The sequence below is a fragment of the Gadus morhua genome, chromosome 4, assembly GCF_902167405.1.
Source record: "Gadus morhua chromosome 4, gadMor3.0, whole genome shotgun sequence".
NCBI lineage: Eukaryota > Metazoa > Chordata > Actinopteri > Gadiformes > Gadidae > Gadus > Gadus morhua.
The window spans coordinates 17,026,153-17,051,025 of record NC_044051.1 but is presented as its reverse complement, the minus strand read 5'-3'; the positions used below and the strand labels follow the sequence as shown (position 1 = coordinate 17,051,025).

Sequence of the window (24,873 nt, the reverse complement as noted above, 5' to 3'; positions counted from 1 at the left end):
CTATAAAAGAAAGTCTAGAGATAATTCCATTAATGTGCATACTTTACAGATTATTCATATCACTTTAGGTGTCTTCAGCCCCTTTTGTTCTGGACCCCCACAACACACGGTGGCGCTGTTCAACATCGTAGCTTCCTCCTCCTGATCCAGAAGTCAATAGTACACTACTGACTATGGTGGTTACCCTGAGGTATTCCCTGCACGAATACCGCGTATAAATAAACACGGGAATTATATTTTAGCACCGCCAGAATGAACGGAATACCGGGAACTACCGTTGTCCAGGTCACCAACCTGTCGTCGGCTGTGAGCAGCGAGCAGATGGCCACTCTGTTCGGCTTCCTGGGGGACATCGAGGAGCTGCGGCTCTACCCCCCGGAGTAAGTGCATCCGACGCGGGCTCACTAGCCACAGCAACGGCGGGGATCTATCTGGGGCCTTTTTTTAAATTCGTCGATAATGCTTACAAACAAAACATAGGGATGACCGTGAAGGGGCTTTTAAACGTGTATGTTTGTCTTGTTTCATTCACAGCAACGCGCCGATCGCGTTCTCGTCCAAAGTGTGTTACATCAAGTACCGGGAGCCGTCTAGTGTCGGCGTGGCGCAGCATCTCACCAACACCGTCCTCATTGACAGGGCGCTCATAGTTGTCCCGTGTGCGGAAGGTGAGTGCGGATCATCTTTCGCTCCCACACTGTGTCATAAGATTGGGTCTAAATAGATGATGTGGTTTGTGTTGTTTTTTTCTTTGTTTTTTTTACCTTAGTCCAGACATGCAAATCGTTTACAAACGGTCGTTAACAAATTCTGGTTAATACTCTTGCTGTCTTTCTCGCTGCTCTCCTCAACCCCCCCCCCCCCCCCATACATCCTCTCCTTACATGCACACATAAAGACACACACACACACACACACACACACACACACACACACACACACACACACACACACACACACACACTAGTCTATACACATACACACACAGCCACACACAAGCTAGTATATTCCTACATTTTCACTCACCAACACACACACACAATCATACACTTGTCTATACTAACATAAATATTGACACTCACAATCCCACACACAAACACAAACGACCACACACACACACACCTATACTATCATGAAAATCAATGTTAATCACAATTATGCACTGGTTTGTACAGACACAAATTGCTCTTCGCATGTGATTTCATGAGTAGTGCACTTTCCAAGGTATTTGCTTTTCCAAGGTTTTACACAGCATCCGACATATAGGTATTTCCTACTTAGAATTGGGCAATCGAGACGTAGCAACATAGCACTGGTTTTATTAAATCATTTTTGGGGATAAATCTGCTTTCCTTTTTTTGATCAGAGTGTACTTATGCCTTTTCATCGTGACTTCTGTTTTTTCACGGTGATCAGTCACAAAACAAAAAAAATATAAAAACATCAGGACGGCAACTCGGATAGCCTAACTCCTGATCCTTTCTTCCTTTTTTTATGTAAACCCAACCCCCTGTGGTGCCGCTGTTCCTCCCGTGTGTTACCGTAACGTCATGATAGTAGCGCAGCGCAAATTGCTCTTTGTCATCCTGACTTGGTGGCCCGATGGCTACTGAGTTTATTAATTTGGTTTTGTATGTTTTTTTCTGTGTGATTATGTGTGCATATCAGATGACTTGAGTGGCCCCGGCTGGTACACTTCACTAGCCTGAATCAGGCATTGTTTTCCAAGCCACAATCCCCGAGTGGGCCAACCAAGCCTTCATGGGGGAAAATGTGACCAGGAGACAAGGCCGCTGAGCATTCCAAGATGGACACCTTGTCTCTTTTTTGTTTTTATTTTCTTTATTTTTTTATTTCCTTCCTTTCATTCTATTCCCATGTTGTCCACTCTCTGCTGTCTCTACCAAGAACCTCTAGCTTTGTTTTTTACTTTTTCTATAAATATATATCTATATATATAATTGGTATTTTTTGGTTTATTTTGTTTTTTCATTTCCGTCCATCCCCCCTCCCCCCATACCCCTTCTCTCCACCTCTACAGCTGCAACTTGTGTGTGGTTGAGCTGGGTTCAGCGCAGCGATGCGGGCCCCCATTCCCCCGAAGATGGCTGTCACTTAACACTCTTTTCTCTCTCCTCCTTGCCGGTGTAGTTGTAGGTGTAGTCAGGGTAAATGACAAGAGAGACCCGACTACAACCTATAGAACGTACTGTTGCACTTTGTTGTTGGATTTTGTTTTAAACTGCTCTGTAAACATATCTGCTGTTTGTGTGTTTCAACGCAGCCACGTTTGATATAGCTTTATCAAGTGTCGCTGTTCAGAAGCTACTTAAACACTATTCTTCTCATATATATATTTACTATATATCTATATATACGAGTATAGACGTGTCACAGGCATTCATTGTTGGTTTGTATTGTTTATTGAGGATATTTCCCTATGCTTGAAAGACTCAGGTAGCTGTTGTGTTTAGACATGGCGTTTGTGTTTAGCACCGGTGACTCTCATCGTACGCTGTGTCTTTAAATCCACCTGTAGCCTTTTTTAATTTTTCTCTCAGTTACGATTTGTAGTTTTGATTAACGGTTACGGCCACAATAACTAAAAACGTGGCCTCTCGTCCTCCAGCTCTACTGAGCGGGGGAAACGATAACAGCAATATTTACCGTTTGATTTGAGAAGAATTTCTAATCCGATGTTCTTTGGCAAAAAAAAGTCTTGGCTAACGTCTCATACAATTCTTAAAGTTGTTGTTCTTCTCTGTATTTGATGTCCTGTGTGCTATTAGTGACGCAGCCAATGGGGTTGTCTTGTGTCTTGCACAACTTTCCGACACTGCGAAAACGAACACCCCCCAGGAAACGCATCCATGCTTGATATCGTACGGTTCATGACCAATATGTTTCCAGTACAGGTGACCCCATACATCAAAGTGTTGACTCATTATCTGCATATTATTTTCTCCTTCTTTTTTTCAATCTATGAAAAGAAACAACAAAAAAGATAATCTGTTTCTTTTTTTTATTTTGTGAGGAAAATCTGTTTAGATTGTTGACATTCACGATCATAATTATGACTGCCGGAGCAGATTGCTTGTTTTAAAGTCTAGTCCACCACAGCGATTGAGCTACGATGCTCCGTCTTCACTCGTAAGACACTAGGACAGGCTTTAGACGGATGAGATAAAGAGGACATTTTGTTTTTAACGCTCCCTTTCGCTCTAGAGCACAGTGTTGGGTGGGTAGTGTGGATGATAGAGCAGACAACAGTCCCCCCCCGCTCCAGGGACCCCCGCTAACCGCTGCCTCTGCCCCTTGACAGGGAGGATCCCGGAAGAGGCCAAGGCCTTGTCTCTGCTGGCCCCGGCCGCCCCCCCGGCGCCCGCCATCCTCCCGGGCGCAGGCCTGCTGCCCATCCCCATCCCCACGCCCTCGCCCGTTCACAACGTAAGCTCCCAATCTACTTACTTTTTGAGATTCATATTTGTAAAATAGTTTTACAAATGGTCTTGGCTGCATGCATGTGTCCGTGTGTTTTTAGTTGTTTATGTATTTCTATTTTCTAAATGGTTTCACCACCGCTAAAGTGGATGCACAAAACGTGGCTTCTGGGGGATATAGAGGGCGGGACTTCCCGGAGTGCTTCGCAAGAAAATGTATTGTTATCCACCTTTTGGATTGATCAATTTCACAGCTCATGGGAAGAGAACGGAAATGAGTTTCTGTAGACCGGATAAATAATAAAAACCGACCTCCATTACGCATACATCCTGGGTGATGAAGGGCTTCTAACGGCTCATATTCAAGACGTGTGTATGTATATAGCAGTGTGTATACGGTTGTGTTTCCCCGGGCTTCTGCAGCTGAACCTCCCGGTGCTGAGCCGGCCCCCTGCGGAGCTCTCCCCCTCGCTGAGCGCCCAGCCCCCGCCGCTCATGGGGAACGTGGACCCCTCCAAGATCGACGAGATCCGCAGGACTGTCTACGTGGGCAACCTCAACTCCCAGGTGGGGCATTCAGTCACCGTGTCCGATTCCTCAGGGATTTCACTCCTGAGGTCAGGGTCCGTTTGTTTTATGGAATCATAGCTGTCTGCCATTTTGTGCATTGAAGTGCGTCTAACAAGGCAAGGGTTGCTAAATATGCACAACAGCCAATAGTAAGGTGGGTCAAGTCAAAAGAGGTTATTGGAACTCTTAATTACCTTTAGTTCATTGATGTTAACTATATTTACACTGATTTACAGTTTGTCTGTGTGTAGACCACAGAGATTTGACTTGACATGCCATGCACTTTTCTTATGTAATGTGTTGTTTTGGTGTGCTACAGACCACCACGGCTGACCAGCTCTTGGAGTTCTTCAAGCAAGTGGGAGACGTGAAGTTTGTGCGCATGGCGGGGGATGAGACCCAGCCCACACGCTTCGCCTTCGTGGAGTTCCTGGACCAGAACTCTGTGTCCAGAGCGCTCACCTTCAACGGCGTCATGTTCGGAGACAGACCGCTCAAGTATGGGATCTTTATTAACATCTAATTATCATTATCGCTTATCGGCCACAACAATAACAAACACAATTGTATTTAATCATGAACTGGCTTTCTTCATTTCTTTCTAAAGGATTAATGGTTTTACTGATATGTTTGTATGGAGGAAATATGGTACGCTGATGCTGAATTATCAATCTAATTTAGTCCAGTTAGCAATGCAACATTTATGAAACAAATAGAATCTTCATTCTGTTTTATATTAATGCTACGATGATATATGTGGACCAGGGATGGAAATTAACTTTTTTGCCCACCAGCCACTGTGGCAGGTAGATTAAAAAATCGACCAGCCACTCATCTTTTTTACCAGCCAATTTTTATACGCTATATATTTTTTTAATAAATGTGTACATTTTGAACAATATAATAGTAGCAATAGATAAGACTGTAAGTAGGTTCTACCAAGGAACTGAGTTGAAACGTTACAATCCTAGTGTTTCCCCTAGGATTGAGTTGCGGTGAAATGTTATGTTTTTCGCACGCAATTTTTTTTTTTGTGTGCTCGCAAAGCGCACCCTGCCGGGAGGTTTCTATGTGTCTGCTGGCAACATACATACAGTAGTGCACTGTAATTAGCAGGGGAAATAAGGAGAGATTGAACATATCACAAGTATAATCTTTAAAACCATTATTTACATTTATTTAACAAATATTTTATATCAACAACCACCCTATACATTAAAACAATCGAAAAGGTCTGCCTCAAACCAATACATCTTCCCACTCCCTCCCCTCTCCCCATCTCAAAGGTTGTAGTAGGAGCATAAATAGGCCATGCCTCTATTGAACACGTTTTGGAGCTCTAGAATCAATAATGGCGACGCTAAAAAAAATGTATATTGACATTTTTGCTAAAAATAAATTTCTTAAAAATAAGTAGAGATATATTTTTCAAAACTAAAGGTTGTAGTAGGACGATGAAGAGGCCATGCCTCTATGGAACAAGTTTTGGGGCTCTAGGGTCAATAATGGCGACGCTATTGAAATTTTACCATTGTGGTCGTTTTCAGTTTTGCACTTTGCAGACGGTCCCTAAGCTCGCGGCTGAAAGCCGACTGCTCGTAGAAGCCAATGCAATTCACAGTTCGCTAAAGACAGCTTGTTTGGATGAAAACAATGTTGTAGCTGGTTCTCTGGGTTACTACACTCAATTGTGTCGCAACGATGTTTCACTGATGATCTATTGAACCGCAAACTCTGAATCTGCGGAAGTTCCTCCGTAAATATGAAGCTCTCCTCTTGTTAAAAAAAATAAATTCAGCAGCGGCGGTCATATAAGAAAGAAAAAACACTTTCTTTCTGTTCAATTGTCTAGATAGAACTTTATCAATCACCTGTAGGAGAAATTTGTTAATGATTGTCCCTATAAAACAATAATGGTAAAAAAAAAAAATACAAAACACGAAAACTACTTAAAGGTTGGGTATGGAATTCTCTTTTTTGGCAATTTTTGCAAATTGCCAAAAAATTTCTCATAATGGGTTATGATAAGGATTTTACTTGAAATCCTTATCATAACCCACTTACAGCCACTGAGTTAGAAGAACTGACATGAAAATTAAACGAGTCAATCATCTGTGGAACGGGCAGGGCTCGAAAAACTCCAGCCAATGATTTCCAGACCAACCGAGTGGCATTGGACAGTAAGTATGTCAATCAAGCGGTCGTACTGCACTCCCCGACCCCCTCCCCCGCTCCCCGCGCGACCCCTTCGTGCACGTAGTCAAAGCTCGTGACCCTGAGCAAGCTTCTGTTGTTATCCTACTGGAGCTAGCTAACTAGCTAATGGCTCGCTCTCGCGCATCTGTGTTCGCCCGTGCATGATTGCGCATCCATGTACTTGGAATGGGTGGAGTCAGAGTCAGCGTTGAAGGAGAGGGGGTAGGACCATTTGAGTTGTGTATTTTCAAAATCTGCTGGCGTTTCGCAAATCCCATACCCCACCTTTAACCACTCCTACTTCAATGCAAAGCGAACAGAACTGAGTAGGGGAGGGCGTAGCCTAAATAGTTTGTGAACGACCCAGAGAAACGCAACGCAAATTCAATGTGAACATGTATGAGGCATTAATAAAATCCCGGACGATTTAGAAATTCCGCAAAACATTGTCTCAAAAAGAGGGCATGTCCGGGCAAAAGAGGACGTATGGTTAGGCCTACCCTACGTACGGGAAACACATTTGATTCCTACCTGTAACACTGTTAAATAGCGGCCCAAATTGGTGGGCGCTATCCTGGTAATCTCTCTGCGTGAGAAATATGAAGTGTGGCGTGTGAGCGTGGGCATGGGTTGAATTCATGGGGCAAGCCCCAGGAATCTCCCACTTCTGGCTTCAATGAATCAGAACCAAACTAATTCACACAATCGCGTTCATGCAAATCTAGCATTAAAGGTAAGTTTAAGGAAGTTCTCTCCAGTCACGCTGAAAGTAGTTCGCTAGTAGTAGCACTTTAATTTGCGGTGTCAGAGAAATCTGAAATGCTGACTAATCTCTCAGAATTCTGACACTGCTAACTTTATTATACACTGATTATACACTGATTTTTTCCTGTAGAAACCTATGGTGAAAACCGATCCGCCCTCTTAACCACAAAAATGTTTGAGTCACTTCTATGGGAGTAAATCTGTGCCATCGGATTTTGAAAATAAAAAGCCATTGAACTCTCAGCACTGAATATTTATGCATTGAAATAACGTATTTGGATTTTAATTGAACTCCTATTCAGCTTTATTTTTCAATGTTAAAAATTCAAAATCAAAGATTCAACGTCAAAAACTTAAAGTGGGGACGTTGATTACGTCGAAATTCAAATCCAGATACGTTATTTCAATGCATAAAAATTCAGTGCTTAGAATTCAATGGCTTTTTATTTTCAAAATCCGATGGCACAGATTTACTTCCATACACTTCTCCTTCGTCATGCTTAACTGATCATACCTCTCTCTCGTTTGTTACACAAATCTTACCATGGACACTTCCAGAACCCCTCTCAAATTTCAGCCAGCCAGACAATTCACGTCACAGTCACGTCTGTTAATTTATTAATGGAATTCTGAACGTGTCCCGTCTCCGAAATAGCCTGGCTATAGCCATGCTTGCGTGCGATTTCATTTCTCGCTGCGAGGCAGCCTGGATTCCATGGATCAGATTTTCGCCTGAGATGGGGAATAAATCACAGAACGGGGAGGGACGGCAAGACGATGGCGGCGTCTATGCGACACACCCATCGTCTTCTTCCGAATTGCGTGTGACTTGAGAGCTGTTAGTTATCTATGTTAGTTACCGGTATATTATCCCGGATGTTGACAGTCGCAGTTCAGCAAGAGAGGCGTAGAAGAAGAAGGGGTTTGCTGCGTGAACTCTAAATTTGAGCTAACATGTTTCTCTTCATCCTTCCTTTGCCTTCCAGGATCAACCATTCCAACAACGCCATCGTGAAGCCCCCGGAGCTGACGGCCCAGGCCGCCGCCAAGGAGCTGGAGAGCGTGATGAAGCGCGTGAGGGAGGCCCAGTCCACCATTGCCCTCGCCATAGAGCCCGGTACGCACCCCCCCCTATCTCCCGTCCCATTGGCTCAGCCGTGAATCCCTGCCCGTCCTTCGTTAGCCTTCCGCTCAATGCGTGGGCTTCCTCTGCTGTTTTCTGTAGGAGAGGAGGAAAAGCCGCGCTCTGCCAGTCGGTCCCGACGGCCGCGGCGTTCCCGCTCGCGGACGCGCTCTCCCTCGCGCTCGAAGACGCACAAGAAGAGGTCGCGCTCGAGACACAGGTGGGAACAAGTTGTTAGGCCTCTGCCTCCTCGTTAGGCTTCGGCCTCCTCGTTAGGCTTCATCCTCCTCGTTATGTTAAAGGGGCCATACTTTTTGAGATTTAGCTTGTTATAAACCTTGTCAGCTATTAGTGAGTGAACTGTGCTGCGGGAATATCCGTCAGTAGTTGACTGCCCCTGCTGGCTCATTTCTGAACAAACAAGGCATCTCGTCCCTGATAGGTTCGGGGAGTCCATCCGCCCTGTCAATCATAGGTTCATGAAATGTAAAACGTTTTACTGGTGGAGAACGAATGGAGGGAGGGTGCAGAGCGGGAGGGGCTGTCATTGGTCTTGGGTCTTGGGTTGGTTGTGAGCTGGAGGGCTCAGGCCAAGATGTCTCGCATCTCCACCGCCAGTGGTGGTTTGGTTTCAGAATCTTGCTCTCTTTCTGTTCCCTTTTTAAAACCATTGAATCGTTCCTAGAGCAGCTTTAACCCCTAGTGTGTTGTGACGGTTAAATAACGGCGTCTCTCTGGGTTGCAGGACCAAGCCCTCTCAGGCGCCCGTGCCCAGGGGCAGTCCTCGCGGCGTCCACAAGAGGCGCTCACGCTCCCGGGACAAACGACGGAGCCGAAGCCCCTCCAGGTGTGTGTGGCTGTGTGCATGTGTTCATTCACCAGGACTACCACTCAGCCATGTCTATTTTCCTTTGTTAAATGGTGCAAATTCGTAAATCATAAACAATGGAAAGAAAATGACATTTATAGTACTGCTAACGTGTAATAAAACGTATGATTCCTATGACAACATGTGACGTATAATAACGCGTATGGTTCCCTCCAGGGGCCACAGGAGACGCAGTAGGGAGCCCCGCAGGAGCCCCAGGAGGACGGCCCGGTCTCCCTCCCCCCAGAGGTGAGCAAAACACCCCCTCCCCCCGCCTAGAGCATACCGCTGGGGGGCAGCCAGTAGTCAGGGGGTCAGTATGACTCCCAGCCACAGGGTTCTGGCTTCAAACCCAAAGTCAGCAACTGCCTGTAGCTCCCTTAGCGGGTTGTCTGCTCCTTAGTGAGACGATGTGCACCGTTCCTTAGCTTGACACGTGCTCTGAAATGAATGGGGCCGTGTAGACGCTAACTTTAGGGAGTTAGTAACATGAGTTAGGTTACATGAAGGATGCATATATCTAGAGCAGGGTAGAGACGCCTCGCTTAAGGTTTTCCACACCAGTTTAGATGGGAACGTGGTTTGGAGAGGGAGGGTTTACGATCAGTGTTTTTTATTTCTTTGGAATCAAGCGTCCCCAATAGTGGCATGTATTGGCCTATATCCTAGACTCAGTGGGTCCTCTTTTAGATCAATCCATCAATCCACCCTCCACTGGTCCTGATTAGTCCCTTAGGGGCCACTCACACTAGGGCCGCGGCCCCGTGCCTGAGCTCATTTGCATACTAAAGTCTAGAACGTTTGGCTAGTGTGACCACGCCATCCGTATTCCTGCACGGAACAGCCCCTTGGCCACGGCACACTTGGGAGAGGTGTGCCGTGGCCAAAGTACAGATGCTAATGAGATGACACGCGCGGCCGGATATGCAACGTGAGCTGGATGACGTAGTCCTTGCGCGACCCTTCTTTCTTTACAGGTCCATGCCCTTCTTCCCCACAACAATAATTTTAAACAATGGCGGCAAGCGGTTCACGAGTGGGTTTACGTTGGTGCGATAGTGGAGTCGAGTGCTTACTTGAAATTTGGGCCGACGACAGCATTCACGTTGTTGTTCTCCACTGTTGTTATGGCAGCGAGGACGCTTGGTGTTGACGTATTTATCGTATTACGATGTGATGACGTATGTATGAAGGAGCAATCGTGCCCAGGCCACGGCCTTTGGGAGCAGTGTGACCACGGGCCAGCGGGGGGAGTGGGGAGGGGGGGGAATCGTGCTGAATCTTCCTGCAGCACGGGACAGGCAAACTTGCCTAGCGTGAGTGCGCCCTTAGTCATTGGGAAACGGCAGCTTCCTCTTTCAGGTCCAAAAATGAAAAATGCTGATAATCCATTAACAAAATGTTCCTACTGAGAAGACCGGTGGAGGCTGTACATAGTGTTGTATTAGTCTCAAAAGCCCCAAAGGTAGCAACAGTGTTAGGGATCTAGAGTGGAGGAATGACAATTTGTTTCACTCATGCAGAAACACTGCAGCCTCCCACAGAGGCGCCAACAGTCATCAAACTTTCCAACAGAAGCCGAGGTAAGCTTAGGAGTCTGAAGGCTCATGTACAGACAGCCATGGAGCTGGGCTCCAGCCCTTTGAGTCTATTTATTAATCATAGAAACCAATGTAATGCAAAATGACCAGGGCTTTGTAACTCATTTTTGAGTAAAGGAATAGTATATGCAAAAGTGTTGTAACGTTTGTGGAAAATATTTATTATAAAGAGGGGGATGCCTGTTTGACTGATTTCAAGAAATCAATGCATAACATAGATCAACAACACAAATATATAATGACTTTGTCAATATTACTCTAAATCAATTCATCTTAAAAATTAATTAATTTAAAGAAATTTAAATTAATTAATTTCTGTAAAATATATTCGTCCGCTCGCTCACTTGTTTTTTTCATTTAATTTGACATTGAAGGTGCAAAAGGATGTTGAACGGGAAAAATTTTTTTTTATATTAATCAATATAATATGACTGTAAATATTATTGTACATACCTACAATAAGCCATAGGTACAATAATCATGTATCCCTTCATATATGTAAACATAATATAACTCAAACTCTAGTCTTATCAAACTAACATTGCTAGTCATTTTCAAATATCCCTGTAGACTGTTATGGAACAAAAAGCTTATGTTGCTGTATGATGACGATGTCTCCCGTCATTGGCTTTTGTGGAGAAGGAAAAGATGGCCGGCTCTCAGTGACCGTTTCTCCTCTAACTCCAGCAGGGTGAAGAGGGGAGGGCGGCGGAGGGAGCGCAGCAGGGAGCGGAAGGAGCGCTCTTTGTCCCGTAAGAGGAGTCACAAGGACCAAGACCGGAACCGAAAGGCCAGGCCCGTCAAGGTAACCAAGGTGTTCCCAGAGATCCAGTCCTTGCACTTTAAGCATCTGTAGCATTAAGCTAGTTATAGTGTACGCCAAAATGTCCAGCCTTCGCCGAAACGTACTCGAGAACAAAAAATGCATTCAAATTAATACGTAAAATAAAGACAGAATATGGAAAATAAATAAATAAAGGGGTGTAATAAGTCATGTATTCTGTAAAATATATTTGTCCGCTCGCTCACTTGTTTTTTTCATTTAATTTGACATTGAAGGTGCAAAAGGATGTTGAACGGGAAGCAAAGGAAGACTGTGAGAGCGACAGAGAAGGCTCCGGATCGGCCAGCGAGGACATGGCCTCCCCCTGTACACAACAAAATGGCCGCTGAGAGAGACTGGGCGAAGAGCACGTGTCCGTAGGTTCAACACGAAGTAGGAGACCAGAGGTCTTCTTTTTGGCTAACAGTGGCTATATTAAAAAAAAGTGTGTTGAAATACGTATTCGCAAACGACAAAACTCACACATAGTTGGGTAGTGTCACACATGTCAGTCGCCCATTTTTAAGACGCAGCGTTGTATTAGTTCAATCATCATCTGGTTGTTTGCTTTTAGTTTTTTATTCAATTTCATACTGGCACTACACAAATTCCGTTTTGTGGTACAGGTGTCACCAAACAAGGATATCGATTTCATAGATGTGTCCATCTGTCAATGACGAGCAATTTAGTTATTAAACTGAAAGGAAATCAATCTTTATTGTCAATTTTATTTTACTGAACAGTATTTTGATATCAGAATCAGTTGACAGAACGTGGAACCTTTATGGATTCAGCTATTGTACCATCTATTTGGGACAAATGGTCCGATTTAATGAGTAAACCGTAAACAAAGATTTATATTTAATACTTTTTAATTACAAGTCTACTAACTAACAAAAGAAAGAAAAAAAGGGAGTACCGTAGTAGAAGAGAAATCTGAATAATCGTCCAAAAGCTCCCCTCTTTGTACAACTGTGTAGAACCCCTTGCTTCAGTACTAGGGATGGGACAGGCTATGCTTACCTCGCTAACATACAGAGCCTGTATTGACTTGATTAAAAAAAAAAAAAAAAAAAGAACAGCCCACCCTGTATCTAACTGGCACATACTGATAATCCTCTTAAGCAATAAGACAAATGTTTGAATCTAAAAATAAACATGACATTCAGAGACCACTGAGGAGTAGAAATGAACTATCTTGGCAACGCATCTCATTTTGCTTCCGATGTCTCATGGGAAATAAATAGGTCCTTTTTTTTTATTATTACTTGGATTGTATTATTCTGACCATTTTGTGTACAGTGAATAGGTAGTGTTTATGTATGGGCCGGGTTTAATAATGTATGAGGTACAACATCAGGAGGACACAGATGCTTTTTATGGTGCCCGGGGGAAATAGCCCTGTCTGTTGTTTGGAGGATACATTCATCACATGCCTCGTGCAGTCTATCACAGCCACAGGATCTGTACAGTATGCCCTTTATTTTTGTGTCGCTCACCTTTTTGTGATGCAACAAACGGGTTGATATATATTACTGTAATTACAAGCAATCAGAAGAAATGTATGACTTATTTTGCCAATTTGGTTTGTTTCTTAAAGCTCCACAACATCCGATAAAGAACATTCTTATGTATGTTGTTATATATGTGGTCAAATGTATTTTTCACTCCCTAGTAAAACATATATTACATATATATTTGACTTTTCCTATTTTGTTGCTGTTTACTTTGGTGCTATATTTGTATTTTGGAAATGTGCATCGCAGGAGGTAGAAGTGTGAAACTAAATTTTATGTACACATTTCTATAATTTTCCACACGTAAATTGGTTGACATAGGCGGCATTAAAATATCACTTGGCACATTGTACATTAAAACCAGTGCTATGGGCATTGGGTCAAACATTGGCTGAAGTAAAATTTGAAAAAACGTATTGCAAGCACAGACAACTGAAAAGTGCCTAGACTAAGATTGTACAAAACACTGAATAATTCCCTAAAAGTCCAACCTCAATTTATTTTGGCAAACTAAGATTTGTTAATTAGGTGTTGAAGTTACAATACATTTGTGAGTAAAATTGTCTTCGACATAAAAAAAAGTATAGCTGATGGTGAATATTTGTGTTTTTTGCAGGTTCAAATGTTTGTGCTAGTGCGGATTATTTGTGTGAATAAATCCAGTGTTGAGAAATTTAACAGTGAAAGGTATCTGCTATTGTCTAACAACAAAGTTCAAAGCTTGATGTCGGTTAAAAGTATAGGTTTGCGAAACAATTTAAGGAATGAAACATCTAAACGTTGGTAACATACCAGAGGTTTGCCAAACAGACAAATGTTTGGTGTAAGATATCTGAAAGACAAAACAAATGAACATAATACAAATTGTATTTTTTTAGAATGTTGTATTCAAGTATTTAAAAACAATCTTGGCTAATTCCTAAAATGAAGAATTACACTTCCTGATTCAAGCGGGGTGGTTTTTTATGTTTATGAAAAGCTTGGATGTATGCTGTTGAACCTCCCTGGTCGTGTCTTGTTCAAATGTCCCCCCCCCCCCCAATAAAAATAGAAAACCCACAGGCTTTTTCATTCAGATAATCTGCTGTACATCACAGCGGCTCCTCGCCACATCCCCTGGCTGATATCTTAAGGAAACGAATGTGCTCAAGCTCTTCTGTATGCTGGTACCACTTCTACCATTATTGAAGTGTCTACTTTATTTTTAGCGTCTTAAGGTATTATACCCATCCACACGCTCAATCCTTCCAGACATTCAGTCTCCTTCCTAAGCGAATTTGGCCTTTTCAGTTTGTGGTCCTCCTATCTGTGCCATTAGCTGCCAGGTTGCACATGTATTGGTGTGAAAGTCATGCTCTTTGCAGATGATTGGCCTATGTTTATTTGAACGATAGAAAAGGTCAAATCCCCAGTGCTCCCATTGTCACCCTACTATGCTAGATCTCCGCAACGACTTTACCCATTTGTACGTGGTTGTGAAAAGGTAGCCCCTCCTTTTCACGCACATATGACACTACCCGCAACACGTAAACTGATCAACACGCACACCCGCATTCACACATGTTTATGCTGAGTATGACGCACGGTGCCGGCAACCGCGTCTCGTCATGAGACATTGATCCTTAACCCATAACCCATAATCCATTCTCTGCCGTTAACCCATACATTTTGCATGACACAGACAGACACTGACAGCCACACCCACTTCCTGGGTCCCCAAACATTTTGAACCCCGGGCAACACAGCACCTGGAAATGCAATCACTGCCTGATTGGGATGCAGGAACCTGACTGTTTGTCAGGGGGGGGGGGGAGACGTTATTTGTTATGTTTAATTATTACGGTATTTTGCAACAGTGAACCTCATCAACATTCGAACTGTTAAGATGTGTAATGAAGTGTGTGGTCGAATATGATTTAATTATAAAATATAAATGTATTATGGTACTTGAGTCGGTGAACCCCCATGGTATTTGGTGTCTACCAATTTAGTTAATTGGTTGGCTTTATTTAAGCCCGGTATTTTTTTGCTTTCAAGGGGGTTGGTGGAGGCATAGAGAGACGGCTTGCTGTGAGGCTGGATCATGTTCGGTGATTCTCATGTTAATGGAACTTTGCAAGTGAGCAACCCTCTGGTTGATTTTTGGTTTTGTTTATCAAAGTATTGTGTTTGGCTTTGCCATTTCACTTTTTTAAGCGTGAAAAAAAATGAATCAGTTTTTCACCTAATTTATGCTGCTGGCTGAATTTTTGCGGCGTACTCAAGATCTTCATTGCGTCCTAACAGCTACAACCCTAAGTGGAAGTGAGTCGGGAGGCTCATTTTCACATGTTCAGAACACTAGAACAATCGATCCAGTCTACAGAGCGCCGATCTCCATCGGACCCTGGCTAGATTGCCGGGAGTAGCCCGATCCGTTCCCATGTACAGTCTTGTTCATCTCCTCTCCGTGAAGGCCTGCGTGGCCTTCGGTCCTACAGGCTGGGGGCGGTGGAGGCATGCCCTGCTGAAAAAGCTCCATGGTGGTGTAGTCGCTGGGCCCCTTACCGGGAGCGCTCTCCGGATCGCTCTGGAGCGCGTCCGGGGTCGTGGTTCTCTCGTCGTCGGGTAATGTGTCGCCGGTCGAGTCGTCGCTGGCGTCTCGTCGCGGCGGTTCCTCACAGCTGGGGGGGGTCCCGAGTGGCTGTCCGCTGCCCTGGAGCCCGGTGTACTGAAGGCCCAGCGGCGGGTCCGGGGGGGGCAGGTGGAGGGTACACGTGTCACATTCCTCCCGGAGGATGGTCAGCTTCAGGGGCTCCTGAGGGACCAAACCACATGATGACCCATTCATTAAGGGCACTGAACGTGTAAAGGATCCGCTTTAGGTTTTTGTGAATCAGTGTGTAGGAATTAAGAAGTTGTATCAAGTTGTACTTTAGCAAAGTGAAAAGTTCATTTAATTCATGATTATGACAAAACCCCAAAATTATCTCCAATTCATGATATTAACAAATGGAAGGTGTTGTCCCTCTTAAAACTATAAGCTGAAACCAATGCAGTGTTATTTGACAGGTGAGTCTTGTCAAATCTGCTTATTTTTTGACCAAATAACAGCTTACCAGCTCATAGGACTTAACCATTCTCTGGATCGCACTGCTGGTACCTGGATTTGGTACATTTGGCCAAAACGACCGCTTTGCCCTGAAAAAACAAGTTATATTTCAAATGTTTTGTTTTAAATTCACCTACTTTTCTGAACACATGTTGATTCTACACTTACATTTGTTAAACATTCAAAGGTGCTATAGGTAAGAATCTGGAGTTTCGTAGCAGGCAGAAGACTGGGGAAGAGGGCTGAGCTTTGAAACCAACCATCCCCCCCTCTCTGCTGCTCCCTCCCTACAGTTCTCCGCCATTCAAAAGGATTCCCTGAGCCAATCTTTGTTGCGATGCTCTGTAATGGGCTGAGATTGTGCAGATAATCTGTTCTGGTTCACTGTACTCCGGTCTCTGTATGAGCATATTAAGAATTAAGACCACTCTTGGCTAATTTCTGACCAATCAGGGCATCGCCTCAATGATTGGTCAGAAATTAGCCAAGAGTTGGTTTAAATCTTAATTGGCTCATAGAGGAGCCGGAGCCCAGTAAGTTAGTTAGTTAGGCCTTTAAGTTCTCTAGGGAATATAGGCCATTGATGAAACCCCTCCATTCTATTCGGACTTGTACCTTCCCAGTTGTTGCCATGTCAGCCGTTTCGTATTCATCTCCTGCTCTGTGGTTCTTCTTCAGGTGGCTCTAGGTCTTCCCCTCTTTCTCTTGCCTTGTGGGTTCCATGTTAGGGCCTGCTTTGCAATTGATTCGTTTTTTCTTCTGAGTGTGTGGCCTATCCATTTCCATTTTCTCCTCCTGATTTGGGTCTCAATTGGTTCTTGATTGGTGGGTTCCCAAAAGTTGCCATTTCACATGGTGTTGGGCCAGTAGATTCCCAGGAGGCGCGTAGACAGCGGTTGCTGAATGTCTGTAGTTTGTTGAGTATGTTGGTGGTCGTCTTCCAGGGTTTGGATCCGTAAAGTAGAGTGGATTTGACATTTGAGTTGAAGATTTTTAGTTTGGACTTGAGTGATATGTTTTTTGTTTTTTCCAGATTTTATTTAAGATGTTAAATGTTGTCCTTGCTTTCCCAATTCTGGCTTTGGTATCCTTTGGTATCCGATCCTCCTTATATAATAATTACACTCCCAAGGTATGTGAAACTGGTTACATCCTCTAGCTGGTTTTGATCCATGGTTATTCGTGTGTTGTTCTTGTTGTTGATTCACATTACTTTGGTTTTTGATGAGTTGATTTTGAGCCCGAGCAAAACTGGTGTACATCTGACTGGACCAACACCATAACTACCATAATGGAAACAGTGAAAGGTGCATGTCACTCACAAAGAAGGTATGAAACAACAGACCAGATGTTTTCTCTTTCAGAATTAACCGTCCCGCCTGTGATTCTGAACGAGGTAGACATCGATGTTGCAGGAAACCTTGCTGCTCTGGTTTTACTTTTGTTTAGTACCTCTTTCTTCCCCCTTCTCTCGCTCACTTTCATGATCGGTTCGGTGGATAGCCAGGGTTTGATGTTTGTTTTCCTTCTCCATACCACTTCTTTGCATGTCTCTTTCCAAATGCTTGTCAGACCTTTCCACGTATCCTCCAGTGATCTGTGGGTTTCTACTTCCTGGTGTTGTAGTAATTGTAGTGTTTGGAACCGGTTGTGTAATGTGACTTGGTAGAGTTCTGACGTGCCTATATCCTGAAATTGTTGTACATTGTATTTGACTCTTCTATGTCTGGGTTTCATGCATTTCAGTTTCAGCTGGATCCTTGCTGTAACCAGGTGATGGTCAGATCCAGCATCAGCTCCTCTTCTAACTCTGACATCCAGCAATGAATGCCTAAACCTTGTGTGGGAAAATGGACCAACCGATGACCAAGTTGTTGTCTGCACAAGCCGCTGCAAATCTTTCTCCATTTTCGTTGATGGATACTAGTCCATGTCTTCCCATTACCAATTCGTAGCCATTGTTGTTTCCTCCTATCTTGGCATTCATGTCTCCCATCAGGATTAATATGTCCTTTTCTTTCTTGGCCTGGAGTATGTGGTATAGTCGGTTGTAAAAGTGATCCTTGGTTTCATCGACTGCGTCGTTGGTGAGGGAGTAGCATTGTTGTTGTTTTTTTGTTGTTTTTAAATGATTTATGATGACTATATGCTCTGTAAGGTGACCTTGGGTGTCTTGAAAGGCGCCTCTAAATTAAATGTATTATTATTTTACTACCTGGAGGTTTATTTTCTTGTGTGTAGTATGGAATCTGGCTAGGATGATCCTTGAGTTGATTGGTTCCCAGCTGAGAAGGGCCCTCTGTGCTTCTTTGGAAAGCATGAATGCTACTCCCTCTGTATGTGGTGCAGAGTCATCTGGGTGCCCGGAGTACAGTATGGACTCTCCGCTCGCCAGCTTGACCTGCCGTGTCTGAAGCCATCTGGTTTCAACCAGACCAAGGAGAGATAAATTGTACCTCCTCATCTCCTCCGCTATCACTGCCGTCTTTCCCTCCTGCATACATGGTCCTCACGTTCCATGTTAATATGGTGGTGGGTCGTCTAGGGGTCAGAAGAAGCTTTGGACACACTGTCTCCTTGCGGTTTTCCATGCGTGTCGTCATTTTTTCTTTAGCTTGGGATGCTGAAGAGTCTTCCTCTCCAAGACTTTGGGATTTTAGTTTTCATCAACGTTTCTGTAGCATGTAGGCTTTTGCAAGTGGGGGTTTGCTAGCCCCCAGCCCAACCTTCCACCATTTCTGGTTTCTTGAGTTTTGGAGTTGGTTTGTTAGTTCTCTCCCCTGTCCTATTGTCTTCCAGGTAATGGGTTACAGTCTCATACCACATGTGGCCAGACAGGGTTTGGGTTGTGTACAAGCTGTCTCGGCACTTCAAGCCCAACCAACTCCTGCTGCTGTGTAGTGAAAGCTGCAACCAGGGCAAGCATTTCATACAAGCAGCGCGAGACAGCGGAGCACAGTAAACCAGGACAGATATTCTCAGCACTTTTCACTCACTAAAAATGAGTAAAGACTAAAAAAGACGGATAGCTATGCCATTTGGTACAAATAACCCTCTTGACATGATAGCTCTTGAATCTTACCTACAGCAACCAGAGGATAACTACACTGCTTTCTTAGCCGGAATGTTGTGATGCCACTTGTACCTTTTTAACAGTCGCGAGCCGAACAGGATGATGCCTATCAACACAGAACACGTTATCAGGGTGTTCTTGACGGCTTCATGAAGAAAAGGGAGGCCTGGAGAGGGAATAGAAGTGTTATTTTACTGATTCTGTTGGCTATTGGGACACATTAATCTTGATTGCTTCACGCACACAAAGATTGTATCTAATACATTTGCGGTAATTGATAAATCTCTATTAGTTTTGTGTGTACGTTTTGCATTGGTACCTTGAGAACTGGTACCAAAGTAGCTTGCACTACTTTTCACCCCCGCTCCTGCGGAGGTGAATGCTGCTATTTGAACCGTGTACACTGTACCACTTTCAAGACCCACCAGCTCCTGTGAGACTACTGTGGGATCCACCGTTGTGTCTGTAAAACAAACAAATACATAGTGTGTACAAAAAACCCAAGTGAAACATTGTGCGACACATTCAAATTAACACCCCCCCAATGAGGAACTGAAACGCTGCTAAAAATACAAGGAGGAGATCTCTACAGTAGATCCAGAGAAGACGGTTGATTCAAAGTGGGTTTTCAACTGCCGTGAGCCGTCTAAAAGCTGTTTGTACTGTGCTTTTTCTTTCAGTGGCATGACTGTATATTTTACCGGGTTTACTTGGAAATACCAAATTGGCAACGTTTATTCTTGATAACAAAACATGTCATCATGTAAATGTTAAACAGTTAATTGGTCAGATGATGAGGATGCGCGTTTACTTCTGGGTGTGCTCGTGTTTTGTGGACCAGTCTCCTTGTAGTGGAGGGTGTACCCAAGGAGGTGTCCCTGGAGGTCCTCCACTGGGACGGGCCTCCAGGTAAGGACCATGGAGGTCAGGGTCACGTTGGACCTGGAGATGTTGGTCGGAGCGCTGACAGGAGCTGAGGGACCCCCGAGAATTCAGACACGTGTGTGTGTGTGTGTGTGTGTGTGTGTGTGTGTGTGTGTGTGTGTGTGTGTGTGTGTGTGTGTGTGTGTGTGTGTGTGTGTGTGTGTGTGTGTGTGTGACAAGATGTATTCATCTAGGCAATCAGGGAAGAGAAGCCCTGATTGTTCAAAAATGAGCCGGGGGCAGCGACAGTCAACCAGAAACAGATCATCGCACAGAGCATTTCTCTCACTCATAGCTGACGGATGGCTGCGCCATTTCAAACAAATAACGCTCAAAAGGTATCTCTTAAATCTTATATCTCGCATCATGAAGACGATTTGTTGAGAAAGAGGAACAGACAATTCATGGATAAGGGGTAAGGGTGACCATATTTATAGAAGTAACATAAGTGCACTGACTTCCCTCTCTGAAGTAGGCCTGCAGGCTCCCGTAGGTGCTCTCACTGTTGTTGATCCGCTTGATGTTGCAGGTATTGTTGTAAGGCCTGATGTGCAGCGTGATGTCATACATCTGATAGGGCTCCAACGGCTCTGTGTATTCAAACGGACACATGGATGGTTCAACACAACAGAGAAATGCATACATAATATCAAAATAAAATGAAAAGTACACATAATATAGTTTTTTTACAAACCCTTTAAACGTATCAATTGGTGGGATGCGTTGTTTAGGTAAAACACGTAATACTGTTTTTTATGCCCACTCAGTTCGACGGAGTAGCAGACGATTGGTTTCGGAGCCACCGAGTCGCTCCAGGACAGAGAGAGGGACATGTTACTGTGGAACGTGACGTTCAGCCTCCCGCCTGCACCGTCTGACACAAAACACAGAAATTTCAAATGTCACTGGATACTGTCACTTAGAAGTCATTAAGGACCAGCTAGGTGTCTTGCCCTAGGGCGTCTACTGCAGGTAGGCTGGGGCGCGGACCCGGAGCCCTTTGGCTGGGGGTTGTGAGCGCCCTTGCCGTGTCGGGCCACGACCCTTACTACTAATCTAACCGGGATATCCCATCGGTCCTTGTACCATGAAGGAATTATGAGGTCGTCTAAAACTAATCTTAATAGGATTACAATGTATTCATACAGCACAGCTGGCAAGTCCCTCCTACCCCTGTATCTGCGTGCAGGTACGGTCCGGTGGGCTGCGGGGGATGTGCTGAAGTTGTTAGAGGCGGTGATCTGCAGCTGGTAGGCGGAGTAAGACACAATCAGCCTCAACTCCATTTGGTCCGTGGGGATACGATCGCTGGGACCCTCTCCAGAGGCCTTCTCCACCTTCACGCTGTAGCCTTTCACCAGCTCTCTGGAGGGATACTGACCAAGGCACACACCCTTCATTGTCACATCGTAGTGTCATCGTCATGGTAACATCATTGTTTTTAATAACGAACACTAACATTCCAACGTATAAGGAGAAGACGGTGGCCATTTTGTCCTGCAACATCGCTGTCTTCCACGTTCAGAATCACCGGCGGGACGGTTAGTTCTGAAAGAGAAAACATCTGGTCTGTTGTTTCATACCTTCTTTGTGAATGACATGCACTATGCACCTTTCACTGTTTCCATTATGGTAGTTATGGTGTTGGTCCAGTCAGATGTACACCAGTTTTGCTGGTGTACTTTTCCACGGGTCTGCTCCTTTCATTTACCAGGGCACAGTTAGTAGACTAAACCTGTGGCTAGTCTACTAGCCGTGTCCTGATCAGAGGAGCTGACCCGTGATTAGTTTTATGAGCAACACCTGTGTTGGTCCTATGATGATGCCTCTGTGAAATGAACATTACTTCTACTGTACATTACTTTTTAACGAATAACTGCATGAGCAGTGGATTCCCCTAACCATACCAGGGACCAACAATTATTAGACATTAGTTACATAGATCTTTCACGTTATTGGGTTTGTATCAACCTGATGAGCTGAAGTTAATTCTTCTTCCGCGGAGCTCTGAGCGTATTGTTCTTACGTTGCCTTGGAAACATCTAGTTGATGGTTCTAATTGTCCATTGTGGCTAATGCTGGATTTGGTTGTCAGCACATTGATTATGAAATAGTCAAAAGAATGCACACCTGTGGAACTTCATTGACCAATCAGAATCCGGTATTCCACCACGGACGGACTGCACCACTCACCTGGTGGGAAGAGGTAGGGGGGACTCCAGGAGCACTTTGGGCAGAAGTCGATTGGGCTGCACCGTATCTCCACCTCGTAGGAGAGCGAGGGGTCGAGGTGCTCCACTGAACCCTTGTTCCTTTCGGTGGACTGGGACTACACACAATGTGGGAGGCAGGGAGAGGTCACGAGGTCAGATCAACGCCATGATAACGCAATTTAAAGAGAATGTCACTGTGTGGCTTGTTATACTGACATTTAGCTCAGCATACACAACGGTTATATGGTGATTCCCATCTGTGGAAGGAAATGTCTGTCTGTCTTTGAACTGTAATGGCTAGTAGCAGTTCGGGGGTTCAACAAGGAAGGCACCAATTATTTTGTGGATGACAAGATGCCTACCTGCTCACCAATGACATGTCTCACAAAGGCCCTGCCCTTTTGGATAGTAGCATCAGCTAAATGACTAGCAGAAAATGTTTAGCAGAAAATGTTTGGCAGAAATTGGTAAAAAGTAAAAAACGTGTACAAATGTGACTTGTATACATTAATGTGTGTTACCTACCTCGTTCCAAAACACACTGTTGAGCACTCTGTATCTCAGATCATATTTTTTGATATATCCCTCGTCCTCCGGCCTCCACGTCATATTCACCATGAGTCTTCTCGAAAGTCGAAGAAAGCTTACATTCGCTGGTGGATCACAACGAACTACAATTGACAAAATGTGAAAAGACGGATTTTCAAATATGTATTTTCATGCAACCAAATAGCAAGATTTATACAAAGTCCACCAAGGATAAGCACAATGTTTGGCGTGAACTTACTCAGTTGCTTCGGAACACCTCTAAACGACGCTTTTGTACAGTTGTCCTTATCAAAAACATGAACGGTCATGTTATCTTTTTTATATATCGATACATCTTTGAGAGTCATCGGCTTTGCAGAGTTGTTGTGCTGATACCATTTTGTTCTCCTGTTTAGGTCATGGATACACAAGCTATTGCTTAGATGAGCCTCAGAGACACCTATGGTAAAAAGGCTCTATTGCATGTTCACTGAGCACTCTAAGGGTATGAATGTGTTTATAAATTGTTAGGCCTATACTTTATACTCACTTTTCTTGTATGCTGACATATGTTCCAACATATGAGTTTTCTGATGAATCGTTCATAGATGTAAACGAGCAATACCATTCAATTTTTTTTCCCCTTTGAACGTTTTTACCAAAGCACTCGAAATTGAGTCCATCTGAAACAGACACGCATCGCTGTAGCACATGTGATTGCCAACTGTTGGATCTTTCGTTCTCAAGGGATATAGATAAACATAGGCTATACATTACCCTGATTTGTCGCAGAGAGTTCATAACTGGAAGGTTGATGCTCCAATGAACAGTCCCCTAGTTTAAAGGTACATGCATTGTGTTACATTAACCCCACAAGTCAAGACTCCTTTCTCTGTTCACTTCCCAAGATGAAGGCCTATGCATTAACAGATGTGGTGATTTTGGATGATTCTAAATTACGAGTAACTCAGAAGTGGGATGTTGAGAAACAAAAGAAAAGAAAAAAGTCAAAAATATAAAGGTTATGAGTGCATAGTTTAAGAAGCTTACCTCGAGTTTGTGGAAAGTAGATAATAGCCATGCCTTAATAAAAAAAACGTGATATTGGTTCGGAAATACTACTAGTAAACGTAACTTATTAACATTTCAAATTATAATGCAAATATTGACACACACACACACACACACACACACACACACATATATATATATATATATATATATATATATATATATATATATATATAGGAAAGGTTATATTTGTATACAAATATAAAACATGTTTACACCGTATAGATAACCTCTACTAAAAACAAAAGCCTACAAATGAAAACAAATAGGAAACAATAAAACTTGTATGCAGTAGTGATAACAATGTCAAAGCAACTTACCAAACATGAAATAAAACAATTGACGACCCAAACTCATTGTTCCCTTCAGTCGTTCAAATAAAAGTCATAATCTCCGTCAATGTGTTTGCTCTTATTTAACCGGAAACGCACTGGCAAAAAAATAAGATCATACTGATAAAAAACCCTCAGAGTAGAGCAAAGATGATTGACAGGCCACTCCTACGACGTCAATGACGCTAATCATTATGCTTGACGTAAAAGGAGTCGTCGCCTGTCAGTCTACAAAAGGAGGCTGGTTCTCTGCTGGGTCATGGTTAATGCGTAATATTGACAAGTGCACTGAGTGCTCACCAGCTGGTGAAGAAAATGCACCAACTCAACGCTCAATGTTAGTATTTACATAAACATCGCGATTTGACTTGTTCTCAACCGTAAAATAACCGAGGGGACATCCCTTTAATCAAGGACCTCCTCGAGAGTTAGTCCCATAGGGTCGAACTTCAGATGTTCGTTTTTTGGTGAGCCCAACATAGCCTGTAATTGGTTGATTGAATTCCCCTGGTGTGTTGTTGCCAGGAACACGCGGCAGGGGACACGGCTGACTGTAAGCAGCCAGTAACAAGTTGCGGGGACACGGCTGACCGTCAGCACACAGGAAGAAGCCTTCATACTTCAGGGGCTTCAGTAGGGCTACTAAACGTACTAAACTGTTTCCTACAGATCATCCCCATTAATTTATGGATTTATGCGAGGAGCAGGCTATATAGCTCCTCGCACAAATCCAATATT

The 24,873-nt window shown here is 43.8% G+C and overlaps 2 protein-coding genes across 4 annotated transcripts; one reads left to right on the top strand and one right to left on the bottom strand.

The window, feature by feature from the left end:
* Positions 1-125: 125 nt before the first annotated feature.
* srek1 (splicing regulatory glutamine/lysine-rich protein 1) lies at positions 126-12,469 on the top strand. 2 transcript variants are annotated; one of them, XM_030353265.1, is made up of 12 exons: positions 126-380; positions 535-668; positions 3,323-3,447; positions 3,864-4,007; positions 4,330-4,508; positions 7,958-8,088; positions 8,197-8,314; positions 8,840-8,941; positions 9,140-9,211; positions 10,486-10,545; positions 11,254-11,368; positions 11,623-12,469. In XM_030353265.1, the coding sequence occupies exons 1-12, from the start codon at positions 253-255 to the stop codon at positions 11,734-11,736; spliced, it is 1,422 nt and encodes a 473-aa protein (XP_030209125.1). In that variant the 5' UTR covers positions 126-252; the 3' UTR covers positions 11,737-12,469. The 2 variants fall into 2 exon arrangements, with proteins under 2 accessions (XP_030209125.1, XP_030209124.1); XM_030353264.1 differs by having other exon boundaries at positions 11,251-11,368.
* Positions 12,470-12,504: 35 nt separating this feature from the next.
* On the bottom strand, positions 12,505-24,429 carry LOC115541533 (protein sidekick-1). Of its 2 annotated transcripts, none has more exons than XM_030353263.1 (16): positions 24,124-24,429; positions 23,783-23,815; positions 23,510-23,566; positions 23,283-23,415; positions 22,992-23,140; positions 22,730-22,857; positions 22,185-22,320; positions 21,451-21,539; positions 21,163-21,367; positions 20,686-20,865; positions 20,450-20,581; positions 19,879-20,040; positions 19,387-19,530; positions 19,140-19,233; positions 16,002-16,083; positions 12,505-15,700 (listed from the first exon to the last, which is right to left on the bottom strand). In XM_030353263.1, the coding sequence occupies exons 1-16, from the start codon at positions 24,158-24,160 to the stop codon at positions 15,263-15,265; spliced, it is 2,199 nt and encodes a 732-aa protein (XP_030209123.1). In that variant the 5' UTR covers positions 24,161-24,429; the 3' UTR covers positions 12,505-15,262. The 2 variants fall into 2 exon arrangements, with proteins under 2 accessions (XP_030209123.1, XP_030209122.1); XM_030353262.1 differs by having other exon boundaries at positions 22,730-22,875; positions 24,124-24,427.
* Positions 24,430-24,873: the final 444 nt, after the last annotated feature.